Source organism: Neofelis nebulosa, chromosome 8 (assembly GCF_028018385.1).
Source record: "Neofelis nebulosa isolate mNeoNeb1 chromosome 8, mNeoNeb1.pri, whole genome shotgun sequence".
Lineage (NCBI taxonomy): Eukaryota > Metazoa > Chordata > Mammalia > Carnivora > Felidae > Neofelis > Neofelis nebulosa.
Window position 1 is genome coordinate 63,222,577 of NC_080789.1, and position 13,847 is coordinate 63,236,423.

The 13,847-nt window shown below is 51.8% G+C and overlaps 1 protein-coding gene across 1 annotated transcript; it reads left to right on the top strand.

Annotated features, from left to right (window-relative positions):
* The first annotated feature begins 7,377 nt into the window (after positions 1 to 7,377).
* On the top strand, positions 7,378 to 13,607 carry KRT3 (keratin 3). The gene is made up of 9 exons (XM_058742668.1): positions 7,378 to 8,131; positions 9,184 to 9,404; positions 9,950 to 10,010; positions 10,359 to 10,454; positions 10,733 to 10,897; positions 11,320 to 11,445; positions 11,777 to 11,997; positions 12,394 to 12,428; positions 12,908 to 13,607. The coding sequence occupies exons 1-9, from the start codon at positions 7,472 to 7,474 to the stop codon at positions 13,240 to 13,242; spliced, it is 1,920 nt and encodes a 639-aa protein (XP_058598651.1). The 5' UTR covers positions 7,378 to 7,471; the 3' UTR covers positions 13,243 to 13,607.
* Positions 13,608 to 13,847: the final 240 nt, after the last annotated feature.

Here is a 13,847-nt window from a genome sequence, read left to right on the forward strand (position 1 = left end):
CTCCCCTGCTCATGCTCTGTCTCTCTTTCCTGAAACCCTTCAGTGACATCTCCTCTCACCTCTTCCCTCATTCTGCTTCAGCTCTGCTGGCCCCATGCCGTTCCTCAAATGCTCCCCATTCTCCTGCCTCAGCCTCAGGGCCTTTTCACTTGTGGTTCTCTCTGCCCAGGACACCCTTTACTCACATGTTTGCATGTCTTGTTCCTTCACTGTGCTCGGATTATCCGCTCAGGTCCCCTTAGACCACTCTCTATGAGATAGCACCCCTTGTCATGTCTACCCCCCTTTCCTGCTGTATTTATTTGGTAGTGCCTTCCACTGCCTGACAAGCATGTATTTATTTCTTTATTGTCTGTTTCCCACTAGCAGTGTGGACTCTAGAAGTGTGGGGACTCATCTATTGTGTCCACTATTGCTTTCCTGGTGCCTAGAATGGTGCTTGGTAAATAGTTAAGTGCTCAATAAGTATTCATTTTATAAGTAGACAGAGCCCAGGAAGGCTGATTAGAGCTGATGTTTGCATCTGTGGAAGAAGAAGGGTATTAAGTCAAGAATATGATGGAGAACACAGGGTGCTTGGGTCCTTGCTAGAGCAATTAATTCATTGAATTAACCTGTGAATGTTCCAGAACAGCAGAAGGGGCCCTACCTATTCTCACATTAGGACAGAAGCACATCTCAAAGTAACACACAATGACATATGGAAAATAATAGTGACTGTTTCCTGAGTACTCAGTATGTGTAGGTACCATCCTTAGAGTTTGCCATGCATTATTTAATTCAATGCTTGTGACAACTGTGGAAGATTAATTCGCTATTATTATCATCTTACAGAGGAGGAAACTAAGGCTTGGAGAAGCTTAGTAACTTGCCCAAGAACACAAGTGAGAAGCAGAGCCAGGATTCAAGCCCAGGACTGCCTGATTTATCTGGGTAAGCCCCTCTCTTATCTCCAGGTGGGACCCACATGAGCCAACAGTTAAAGAAGGGGACAGAACCTTAACCTGCAGTGAAAGAAGCACAGTGTCCACATCACAGACAGTGAGGGTCCTCCTAGGGGTTTTGCCACATACTACATCACCCCTGAACATTATATCTTCATTAGGCACTGTGATTTTAAGAGTTTCGTGGACAGAATGAAGAGTCCTGGAAGGCACGTGCACAGAAAGACTGGGAGGAGGGTCTGGGTGTATTGAACCTAGAGAACAGCTTCTGGAAATTCAACAGCATTTTCTAATATTGGAATAGTTGTTGTGCAGAAGTCAGGGAGCTTTGTGTGTATTACTCTGGAGGGTCAGACAAGAGCGAAGTCATGTCAGTTCAGTTCACATCCGTTGAAGGCCTGATGGGACCAGATGCTGATGGACACGAAGGCGGGGAGGGCTGGCAGTGATGGCACGCAGAAGGGAGTGGTCCCGCGGGGAGCTCCAGCAGGGGACAGTGAGCCTTGTGTAACGGACAGTGGAAGAGGCTGATCGGTAGGAGTTTGAGACCTGGGGCTTAAAGATCTCAGGTGGTTGTCGGGTTACTGCCAGGGTTCTGACCCTCCAAATGCACACACATGTCTGTAGACTGAATAAATCAAATGTCTTTCACACACGTGTGTTACCCTTTTGAAATGTAGGCGAGTATAAAAGGCAATTTTAATGTTTATTTATTTTGAGGGAGAGAGGCAGAGTTGAATTCACAGTAAAAATAGATGTTCTCAAATGACCCTGAAAGGATAGAGTCTAACCTATGTGAAGGTCAATATAATTTTTAAAAAATGTTTATTTATTCTTGAGAGAGAGACAGAGACAGAGCGTGAGTGGGGAGGGATTAGAGAGAGGGAGACACAGAATCTGAAGCAGGCTCCAGGCTCTGAGCTGTCAGCAGAGAGACTAACGCGGGGCTTGAACTCATGAACCGCGAGATCATGACCTGAGCTGAAGTTGGATGCTTAACCAACTGAGGCGCCCAGGTGCCCCTGTCAATATAATTTGTAATGTCAAAAGGGGCCTTCAGATCTGGAGATGGGTGGGTGCCATGGTGGTATGGTGGTCAGGTGGGTGAGACCCCTGCCAACCCAAACTTCACTGATTCCATGAAGAAGAGGTAGGCTCCTACTGGAGTAGAGGGCATTGAAGCTAGAGCCAAGAAGAACTTCCTCAGCTCAGGGTGGTGGCTTGCTGGCCTGGGAAGGCCAGAAGATTTGATGAACAGCCTTCCGTGGGGATCCTGAAGAGCAAAGAGAGGCTGCAGGGAAGTGAGGGGACCACCTGGAGGCAGAGGAGTGCTCTGGCTGGCTTCCTGGGTGCAGCACCCTATGAGGCTCTGATTTTATACACTGTAACACAGTGAGTCACTCATTTATCTAGGGAGAAAGAACCTAGGGTATTTAGTTAAGCTTCAAATAATCCAGGTGTTCAGGGTGAGTGTAAACCAACAAGTGTTTTCTCCAAATATTTTTTGGGTCCCCAAGTCCAGAGGGCTGGGCTGGACCATCATAAATTTCAACTTGGGATTGCTTCCTCCCCTGGCATCAACTGTATCACTCATGACTCTCCAATCAGAATTGATGTTCTAGTCCTAGTAAGGCACCCCCAATCCCTGGTTTAGTTCCGGTTCCCTCGTGAGCGATGTCCGCTCTGAAACCCTGGCTGTAGAGTAAGAATAGATTAAGCCCTTCCTCTCACTCCTTCTGCCCCTGGCTGGGGAGGTCCCAGCTCTAGTACTAGGTGATGACTGTGGTGGCTGTGGCTTTGCTTCTCAAAGATTCTTCTCCAAGCTAATTCCCTCTGAAGGAATGGCAAGTATGGCTCAGGATCAGTGGGCTCTGGTCATGGCTGCCCCCAGTGGGGAGCAGTTGGGGATCTTGATTCACTGGGAGTTTAAGAATCCCAAGGATCCATTCCCTAGACTTCAGGGCTGGCACCTGGCCACGCAGCAGCCTTGTTCTGTCTGGCACAAAATGCAGGCCCTCCATCCGTTCTGCCTTCCAGGTCTATCTCATCACTGAATTGATCAAGGCTCATGCTTGCAAATATGAGCATCCATTCTGTCTTATGTAAACTGAAAATAATATATGAAAGGACATTATTGCTCGTTTGCTCTCTGGGAGCTTGGTAGCTTGGAACCATGCACAGCTGCACCTGGAGGCATCTCTGGTGACAACAGTGTGACCACTGTTGCTGCACCGATGATGCCTGAGGCAAAACGACAACGTCCCACCTCTGCCCATGGAGGCCCAGATGTCTCCATCATTGCACCCTCCAAGAAGCTAAACTGTTCTGTCTGTCCATGGTTGTCTCCTTACATTGTCTATATCAGAATCCGAAATCTCACGAGGGTCTACCTCATTGGAACATTGTAGGTCACAGTCCTGGCTTCCAGGTGCAAAGCAATCTGGGAATGTGTTTTCTGGATTTTGTCCTAGGAAGGTGGGGATCACAATGTGGGAAATGACTGAAACGTAGGAAAGGTGTTCACAGATGTTGCGTTGTCACAAATGACAAAAGTCCACCACGGTCTCCACTTTCTGAATCCAACTGTGCTTGTTTTCAACACTGAGCCTTGGCTCATGACCTCCTGGGATGAAATGCTTTTCCTTCTGTCTAATCCTGCCTTCCTTGAAAGCTCTGGCCCATGTCTCTTCAGGAAGCCTTCCCATGCGACTCTGTTTTCTGACTCTTCATGCCCTCACAGCACTCATTACACAGCACGTAGTTTTACAGTCTTGCTTTGTTTGGCTTGCCTAGACTGTGAGCTCTTTGGAAACCATTCTCTCTATCACATGGCGACTGAGGAGTCAATGCTCAGTAAACACTTCTCATATTTGTTCACTGGTTTCTCTTTGGTAGGCTGGCAGCTGAAGTCTGCTTCCCCTCACCCCAGGTCATGGAGTTGATATCTATCTAGCTATCTATCGGGCCGCAAGCTGTGCTCACATCCCCATGTAGGGCCGCCATGGATAAGTGCAAATGGACTCATCATTTTATGGGGCAGGTTCTTTGACGGGTGCGGAAGCTGAAATTCTCTGTGTGGGTTGCAAACACAGTTAACAATAATAATGAACACCGCTTGAACTCAGGTAGTGTGCTAGGTACTTTCCAGGCATGACAATGACCTTATGAGAGAGGTATCATTAAAAACTTAATTTTTTCGATAAGGAAACTGAGGCACAGAGAATCTGCTCATGGATGTGCCATGACAAAGCTGAGATTTAAACACTGGGCCTGTGTACACCTGAACTAATATGACATTGTACGTCAGTTATGCCTCATTTAAAAAAAAAAATCAAACAACTGGGTCTATTTGGCCTCAAAGTGCACACTCTTTAATATTAAGAAAAAGAAATATGGCCTAATTTTTTGTGATATGCAGCTTTGGTCATGGTTAGTCATGGGGTGGGGCTGGCGCAACTCTGGGTTTGGTTCATTCTTTAAAGTCTAGTTCTTTGGAGGGAGCCAAGTGGAGGAGTGTGTCTGTGTGCGGCCACGCTCTGGGCCGTGGGCTCACTTCACATGTCATTAAGCCTTGGGCAACAGCTCTGGAAGGTCAGGGATCAAGTTCAGACCTGCTAGAGAGGAAATCCCAGTACTGGGCAGGGGGCAGATTGTAGGACCTCAAATGCCCAGTCAACTTCAAGTTGATTCTGTGATTGATTGATTCTTTTTAAAATTTTAAATTTTTAAAAGATTTAAAAAATTTAAAGTACAATTGACATACAGTATTATATTCATGTGCAACATAGTGTACAACATAGTGATTCCAAAATTACATACATTACAAAACGCTCAGCACGATAAGTGTAATTACCACCTGTCACCATAAAAAGGCTTGCAAGACTATTGACTTCACAGGCCCCAGGCTCCTTTATTTGATAACTGGAAGTTCATATCTCTTAATCCCCTTCACCTGTTTTGTTCATCCCCCCACCCCTCTGATTGAGTGATTGTTCTTTTTTTCCTTTTTTAGGATAACCACTTTTAAAAACATTTTTTTCTTTACATTTATTTATTTTTGATAGAGAGAGAGAGACAGAGCACAAGTGGGGGAGGGGCAGAGAGAGGAGACACAGAATCTGAAGCAGGCTCCAGGCTCTGAGCTGTCAGCATAGAGCCCAACGTGGGGCTCGAACCCACAAATCGCGAGATCATGACCTGAGCCGAAGTCGGACGCTTAACTGACTGAGCCACCCAGGTGCCCCTAGGATGACCACTTTTTAAAAAAGTTTTTATTTTAATTCTAGTAGAGTTAACATACAGTTAACAGATGTACAATATAGTGATCCAACTATTCCATACCTCCCCCAGTGCTCATACCGACAAGTGCGTGCCTTAATTGATTGAGTGGTTCCTGATTGATTGATCAGTGATTCTTGATACTGTGATTCTACAACATTTTTTTCCATTGGAAAAGAGGTGACACTCATTTTGCATGTATATTTTCTTAAGCTGTACACCAAATTTGAGGTGTTCAGATTCCTCATGTTGAGATGATCTCAATTAACTTGGGGTACCTCATGTAATGGGATTTGAATTCTTTTTTAGAAAGTTTATTTATTTTGAGAGAGAGAGAGAATGCGAGTATGTGAGCAGGAGAGGGGCAGAAAGAGAGGGAGAGAGAATCCCAAGCAGGTTCTGTGCTGTCAGCACAGAGCCCAATGCGGGGCTTGATTTCACGAGCCGTGAGATCGTGACCTGAGCCAAAATCAAGAGTCAGGTGCTTAACTGACTGAGCCACTCAGGCACCCCATGAACCCATTTTTGACCAGTTTTATTTGGTTGTAATCCAGGAAAGGCTTAATTTATTCATTAATTCGTCAGTTAATTGATTGACTCATTCAACCAAACAATTTTTTATCAGCACCTGTTATTGGCAAAGCACTGGCTAAGAACGAAGGGATCCAGTACATTACCAAGACTATAAACTCCCGGAAAGCTTACGGCTTTATTCTGGGGAAGGGGCCAAGAGGATGCATAGCCTGTGGGCAACAAATGGGCGAGAGAAGGACAAAATAGGAGAACCAGGTCACTGAAGAAAATTTCATTTCCTCTGCACTCGGGCCATTCCCAGCCCCACCCAGCATTGAAACATCCCCTGTCCTTTCCTCCTTTTTCCTAATCTGAGACAGCTGCTGCCAAGGCTGCATAGGTTACACCCTTAGCAGGGCCTAACGTGCAGCACACTGAACGAAAAAAGGCCTGTCCTGGAGAGATAAGCGGCTAATTTGGCAGGAAGGCTTTCCTCTTGGACAAGCCAAGCCCAGTACCTAAGCCTCTGAAAAGCACCAGGCTGGCAGTTCTCAGGCTTTTGGAGTCAGACACGTATGGCAGTGCTGGGGCCCTGCCAGGTCTGTTTTCCTGAGGCTGGGGGTGGGGTATGGATGCTGAGGCCACAGACTTCTAGGAGCACAGCCCCTCAGCCCAAGGAGCGGTCTCACAGGGGATCCATGTATTTTGTTCACCAATGAGTCTCTGTACCTTGCACAGTGCCGGGCACGAGGTAGGCCATCTGTACCTATTTGTTGAATTGGTGGTAGAACTTGTGTTTGAATCTCTAGTCCTCTGGGTCTTGGGCTGAAACCAGAGAAGTGCCCAACATGTGGGGAGCAAGAAAGGAAGCTTTAGAGCTACACCAAAATGTGGAATAGTGTATGGTTCCTCTGGGAAGTTTTCAAAACAAACAAACAAGCAAACCAATAAACATTTCTCATACTGAATGTTGCTAACGACTCATCAAAGCGCATAGGTGTTTACTGCCCCTTTTCTCAGAAAACAGTCATGAATCCCAATACCTCTGTCTCCTGAACTACAGCCTGGGATGGGCGGCAGGGGGCGGGGAGGCAGGAGGCAGAGTTTTCAGGGATCTGAGCTTTGTTTCCAGAAAGGGAGGCAGGGAGGTCATCCTTTCACCCCAAATCCAGCACAGAGTGGGGCCCGCCGGGGACACTCCATGACCATGTGTTGTCTGTGGAGTGAACTGAATCACCCCTTCTGTTGAGATACTTCCCTTGAGTGCTTGGGTGGGCTTCATTGTTTCCACTACCCAGACAGCCAGAATGTCCCCAACCCACCTTTCACTCCATTCTTTTCACAGCTGAGGGCAGACAAATGGCCGTTGGGCACCTGGCAAGGATGAGTGTGCCTCTTGGGTCCTGTCAGACAAAGCTAAGGAGGTGGCCATGCCCAAGCATGGGGCAGTGCCGGGAGCCACCCCCTGCCAGGTAAGCCTGCCACCTTAGCATTTTTACCATTTCAGATTATTTTCAAGGTGTGTTTAGTAGCCTGGAACAAACTTATTGCCTTGGAGGCAAACCCAACCCATGACTATTTGGGATTAATTATCTCTCCTTCGTTTGAGCCCAGCAACCTCCTTGATGTATATAAAGGGATTTATTTTGCACAGGCCTTCAGTTCCCTTCCCTCTTCCTCTGACTCTCAGTGTCCTGCTTAACTCTGGTACTTTTCCTTCACCAAACTCCCTCACCATGAGCAGACAAGTCAGCAAGACATCTGGCGGCGGCGGCCAGGGCTTCTCGGGTCGCTCTGCCGTGGTCTCAGGAAGCAGCAGGATGAGCTGTGTGGCCCGCTCGGGGGGAGCCAGCGGAGGGGCCTGCGGGTTCCGGGGTGGGGCGGGTGGCTTTGGCAGTCGCAGCCTCTACAGCCTGGGTGGCAACAAGAGCATCTCCATCAGCGTGGCCGGTGGCTCCCGGGCTGGTGGCTTTGGGGGAGGGCGTAGCAGCTGTGGCAGTGGCTTTGGGGGTGGCTTTGGAGGTGGCTTTGGTGGTGGCTTTGGTGGTGGCAGAGGAATGGGAGGTGGCTTTGGAGGGGCTGGTGGCTTTGGAGGGGCTGGTGGCTTTGGTGGAGCTGGTGGCTTTGGAGGGGCTGGTGGCTTTGGTGGAGCTGGTGGCTTTGGAGGGGCTGGTGGCTTTGGAGGGCCCAGTGGCTTTGGAGGGCCTGGTGGCTTTGGTGGGCCCGGTGGCTTTGGTCCTGGTGGCTTCCCTGGGGGAATCCAGGAAGTGACTGTGAACCAGAGCCTCCTGCAGCCCCTCAATGTGGAGATCGACCCCCAGATTGGGCAAGTAAAGACCCAGGAGCGCGAGCAGATCAAGACCCTCAACAACAAGTTCGCCTCCTTCATCGACAAGGTGATGAAACTCTGACCGGGCCCCCATTTCCCAGGCTGGGACTTTGAGTTTAACATTTAGGATCAATCTTGGATGAGCCAGGCTGCAGGGAGATGGTTAGGAAGTCTAGGATCTGGGAAGATGTTCGGGGCTGATGAGTTTGCCGACACGGTCACCTGAGTAGGAAAGACAATGGGCTCCTCTTTGGACCTGGACATCCTAAGTCCTACCTGTCTGGCTCCCTGCTCAAGTCTCTTGCCTGTTGCCTTATCTATGCCCAGGCTGGCAGCATTGGGAACACATGGGAAGAGCCATGGCTACTGGCAGGAAAGGGTCTGACCCAGGAGTGGGCGTTTATCAGACATGAGGCTTCCCAGGAGGCCTGTTCCCTCCACGCTGCTGTGCCGGGCAAAGGAGACACATGCCCTGGAGAAGGGATTAGAGGGGCTTACCTGGAAACTTTAGTCTCAACAGGGCTGCAGAGGAGCTAGCAACCAGTCTGCACCCCTAACTGACCAGGTCAGAAGGAGAAGGGTGCTTGGTGTCCCCCAGACCAGGGTAGCTCACTGCTGCGGGCTCTCTCCTGTGGTGCTGATTGCGGCATTTCAATCAGTATCAGCTCCCAGTGATTCACATCCTTTGAAGGGCTGAGCGTCAGCAAGGCTTTAGGTAGGAAGAATGCCGCTGAGGCTCAAGCACATTTCTGCAGAGTGTACTGTCATTTTGGACCTTGAGATAGAGTCACGAAGTCCTCGGGGAACACCGAGGGGTCATCTTTGCCATTCTGCTTCTGGACAGGGGCTACTTCCAGATTCCCCACCCATTTCTCCTCCTTCTGTAACTTTCCAAAGTGGTGCTGGATCTTTAGCGGCCTGACCAGAGCGGCCATCTGCCCATAGCCTCTCCAGCTACAGCAGAAGCCTAGCTTCGCATCTCTTCTGGGCCTCTGTGCCAGGGGATGGGGGGATTCAGAGGCTCAGTCCCACCTGAGCCGGGGCCCCTCCGCTCCTCTGCCACAAGCGTTGCCTGATGCGGCTTCCCCCCCCCCCCCCCCCCCCCCGAATGCGCGGCAGGTGCGGTTCCTGGAGCAGCAGAACAAGGTCCTGGAGACCAAGTGGAACCTGCTCCAGCAGCAGGGCACAAATTCCATCACGGGCACCAGCAACCTGGAGCCCCTTTTTGAGACCTACATCAACAACCAGCGGAGCTACCTGGACAGCATCCTGGGGGAGAGGGGCCGCCTGGACTCGGAGCTGAGGAATATGCAGGACCTGGTGGAGGACTTCAAGAAGAAGTGAGTGACAGAGACATGAGCGGCAGCCCTGTGTCGGAGCCTCGGCCCTTACTGCTTTCCTCCCACCCGCTGGCAGTGGTGCCAATGAGCTCATCTTCCTCTCCTTACCTTCGCAGAGGGCAGCTCGATTCGCTGGGCTCCCCACTCGCCTTCCTTCCCCAAGGACGAGTAAAGTCATGGCAAGTGGGATGAGTTTAGGGCTGAGGAAGCACTTCCTCATGATCCCGGCTGGGGAAGATTCGGGTTCTAGGATCTGAAGATTGCCGGGACAACTCAGGGCATGCTGACCGACGGTCCAGTTTCCTTGGGACCGAGGGGTTTCCCCGGAGGTGGGACTTCCAGTGCTAAAACCAGGCCAGTGTGCTTGGAGAGACTAGAGGGGCTGGTCCTCCTAGCTAATAAGGGGCGAGTAAAGAGGGTGTGTTCAGCTAAGAGGGGCAGCAGAGGGACAGAGGGATGGAGAGATGAACTTTCAGAGTTTCAGACAAAAGTGTTTATGACTACCTCGAAACCCAAACTCAGCTATTTCTTTTTAACCCTTACAGATATGAGGATGAAATCAATAAACGTACAGCTGCTGAGAATGAATTTGTGACCCTGAAGAAGGTAAGGCTGTGTGTGGGGTTCCCGGGGCTGTGGACACGCACGGGTTTCCAGCTGAGCTGGGGGAACCTTCCTACTCCACTGCCACAGAGCTGCCGAGTTCAGGCAGTTGAAGCAAAAAAACAGAAGCCAGGTGCATCATAGTCTGGAAAGATCCCCAAGAGCCAGTTCATTGGTTTTTCATTTTTGAGTAACCATCCCAGTGAGACACGAGTCACTCCTTCACGTGGAGACCAGTCTCGGACAAGGGCCGGTCAATCACCAGCCTGTCCTGACCCTTTCCTGTGGCACGTGCAGTTTGTTGTTTGTTCCTTGTGGGGAACGAGGCCTTAATGCTTCTGTCTTTCTCAGGATGTGGACACCGCCTACATGAACAAGGTGGAGCTTCAGGCCAAAGTAGATGCCTTAATGGATGAAGTCAACTTCCTGACGACCCTCTATGACATGGTGACGTTTCCTACTAAGAGGGGAGCCAGGGAGGGTGAGATATTCTCAGAGGCTGGGCTGCTTTGGTATCTAGGGCCCAGGAAGACTGAGCCTAGAGATAGGGCTGGCCCCTTGTTGGGGTTCCACAGGATGGACAATAGACACGGGTTCTCTGAGGGGCTGGGGGGGCAGGGTGGGGCAGATGCACATTCAGAACTGAGCCGGAGAATGGGTCTATTGTTCAGGAGTCTCTCTGCAGGCCTCTGCTTGAGAAGTAACAGGCCCCTCTGTGTTGGTAGGAGCTGTCCCAGATGCAGAGCCACGTCAGCGACACCTCCGTGGTCCTGTCCATGGACAACAACCGCAGCCTGGACCTGGACAGCATCATCGCTGAGGTCAAGGCCCAGTATGAGGACATTGCCCAGAGGAGCAAGGCAGAGGCCGAGGCCCTGTACCAGACGAAGGTGGGAGCTAGGCACCTCTCAGAGGATCCCTTGAGGGTCTCAGGGAGGCTGTGGCCTGTGGGGACTGCTGGGTGGTGGGTCCCTGGTGGTCACTGGGTGGACCCCTCTTGCTTCTACCCTCTGGAGACATCCTTCTAATGGCTGTTTGGCTATCCCTGGAGGAAGGTGGTTCCACTGTCCCTTGCCAGGCCACATGGGACTGGTTCTAGCTTGTTCTAGACTGCAAGGTAGGGGAATTCCTATCACGGTGACCCAGATATTCTCTTCCCTGCTGCCACAGAAGTGTCCCTGCTGAAATAGGATTCAATGTCATTTTAACAAATGCTTACTAAGCACCTCAAGGTTGGGTGGGTGATGTTAGGGATAGAGAAACAAGTCAGGCAAAGCCGCGTTAACACCCGATCTTCCCTTCTGTTCTCCAGCTTGGGGAGCTGCAGACCACGGCCGGCAGGCATGGAGATGACCTGAAGAACACCAAGAGTGAGATCTCTGAGCTCAACAGAATGATCCAGAGGCTGCGGGCTGAGATCGAGAATGTTAAGAAGCAGGTGGGAGGGCAATGCATATAGGCGCCTGGATGGATCAGTGGGGAGTGGGGCTGGGATCTCAGGACTCCTAGTCTGGAATGGACTTCTGGGGTCATCTCAGGCAGCATTGACCTCCGGCAAGTTCAAAGACCAAGCCAGTCCAGATGGCTAGTAATCCATGGGGAAAATATCTCCATAGATGAGGAAAAGATAGAGGTATTGGGGAGAGGGGGATGTTGCCTGGCTTTCAGATGCTTGCTATGGGGTAAGCTATGGTAAGACTCAGAGAGCCTGGGACCCTCCTGCTAGGCTCATCTCTTCCCCTGCCTCCCCCTCTGCCCCCATCCCCCAGAATGCCAACCTGCAGGTGGCCATCACCGAAGCTGAGCAGCGTGGGGAGCTGGCCCTCAAGGATGCCAATGCCAAGCTCCAAGAGCTACAGGCCGCCCTGCAGCAGGCCAAAGATGACCTGGCCCGGCTGCTGAAGGACTACCAGGAGCTGATGAACGTGAAGCTGGCCCTGGACGTGGAGATCGCCACCTACCGCAAGCTGCTGGAGGGCGAGGAGTGCAGGTGGGGCTTCCAATTCACTCTCCCTGCCTTTCCTGACCTGGCGCACATGCTGAGGGTCAGATGAGTGACTAAGTGCATGGGAATGGAGGCCTTTTGTATAGAGAGAGGACCCATCATTGTCAGTAGGCCCTGAAGAGGCCTTCACCCGCCTACTCTTTCCATAGATGGCCAAAGTGCACTCACGACCAAGGGCGCACAGGGGTTCTGAATGAAACAGAATCTTTGGGCAGGGAGGCAGGTGCCTTTTCTGGCTGGCATCCCTCTGTGGACAAGGCTAGGGTACTGCTCTGCTTGGCTTCTGAATTCAGTTCAGGTTGCAATTCATCACCTTCATCCATGAAAAATTGCTGGTTATTTGCTTTGTGACAGAGCTATTTCTCTGGCTTTGTCCTGTAGGATGTCTGGAGAGTGCCAGAGCGCTGTGAGCATCTGTAAGTAGCCAGAATAACCATGACCGTGAGAACCGAATCTGAAATACCTGCAATCACACACGGCAGTAGCACCTTATTTAAAAAAAAAAAAAAAATTCTATGGACGTTGGAGAGGTTTTCCGTGGGCAGAAGGGGCAGCAGACCTGCTTCTGTAATTATTTTGGGTTCAGGGCACTATTAATAGATGCCTATGGGATGGGGAGTGTGCAGTAGGGAACCTATTCATGAGAGGAGAAATTCTGGAAACGTCTCCAGCGTGGGGGGCGGGGCATCAAGAGTAGAAGGAACTAATTGGAGATTTCATAACCACTTAGCACTATGGGATGAGCACCCTATGCCATTAGAACGTGCCACAATGATCAACCGGTGCAAAGCTGCCTTGGTCGCCTCCCCGTCATCCCGGGCCCCGTGGGTCATTAATTATGATACAGCTAGGAGGGCGAGGGGCGCTGATCGTGGTTCTGTGCTCTCCCCGGCAGCGGTGGTCAGTGGCGGCGGCGCTGCAGGTGGTTACGGCGGCGGCTACGGCGGCGGCTACGGCGGCGGCTTCGGCCGGGCAGGCGGCGGCGGCGGTGGTAGCGGCAGCGGCTTCAGCTTCGGCGGCGGCAGCGGCAGCGGCAGCGGCATCGGCGGCAGCAGTTTCGGCTTCGGCGGCGGCAGCGGCATCGGCGGCAGCGGCTTCGGCCTCGGAGGCGGCAGCGGCGGCTTTGGCTCCGGAGCTCGCTGCGGGGTCAGTGGCGGAGGCTTCAGCTCGGGCAGCAGCCGGGGCGGCAGCGTCAAGTTCTCCCAGTCTTCGCAGCGCTTCTCCAGATAAACACCGCGCGCCGCAGCGCCTCGCGCCCCCAGCCCCTGCTCCCCGCCCATGTCAGCGACATCCTCAGTGCCACCCCCACTCCCGACCCCAGCCCACCCTCCCGGGGCCCGCTCTCTGGGGGCTGGAAGATCCGGGGCACTGGATCCTCCATCCAGACTCCTGGCCGAGCGCTGCCGTGAGAATTTCAGGCGCCCTCTCGGGCTCCGGTCTGTGCCTGTGATTGTCCACGTGTGGCCTCAGCCACCGCCTTCTCCTGCCCTTGGGGTCCTCCCCGCCCCTGGTGGAATGGTCACCACTGCTGATGTATATAACACAGGGACCCCTCTGCCAACCGTTCTGTCGCCAATAAAGTGCATTGTGTTTCACATCAGGCCTCGGGGCCTCCCTGGCCGCCTTTCTCCCCATTGGACTGACTCCTCTCGCTCTGTGCCAGTGGGCTGTGCTGTTCACAGAACAGCTGGAGTGCTCTTCCTCCGCGACTAAGGCAGTTACTCCCGACTGTCCTGTCCACTGTATGGTATCAAAACGGGCAAGAGCTGGTGGTTCATTTGTTCTTTGAGCGCTGGGGGCCTGGTGGGAGGACATTCCAGGAGGCGTTGTGGCCT

Excerpts from the sequence above, each read along its gene's own strand:
- KRT3 (XM_058742668.1), top strand. The coding sequence starts at position 7,472 with ATGAGCAGACAAGTCAGCAAGACATCTGGCGGCGGCGGCCAGGGCTTC. Across the intron at positions 8,132-9,183 it reads TCGCCTCCTTCATCGACAAG|GTGCGGTTCCTGGAGCAGCA; the intron begins GTGATGAAACTC and ends AATGCGCGGCAG. Across the intron at positions 9,405-9,949 it reads GTGGAGGACTTCAAGAAGAA|ATATGAGGATGAAATCAATA; the intron begins GTGAGTGACAGA and ends TAACCCTTACAG.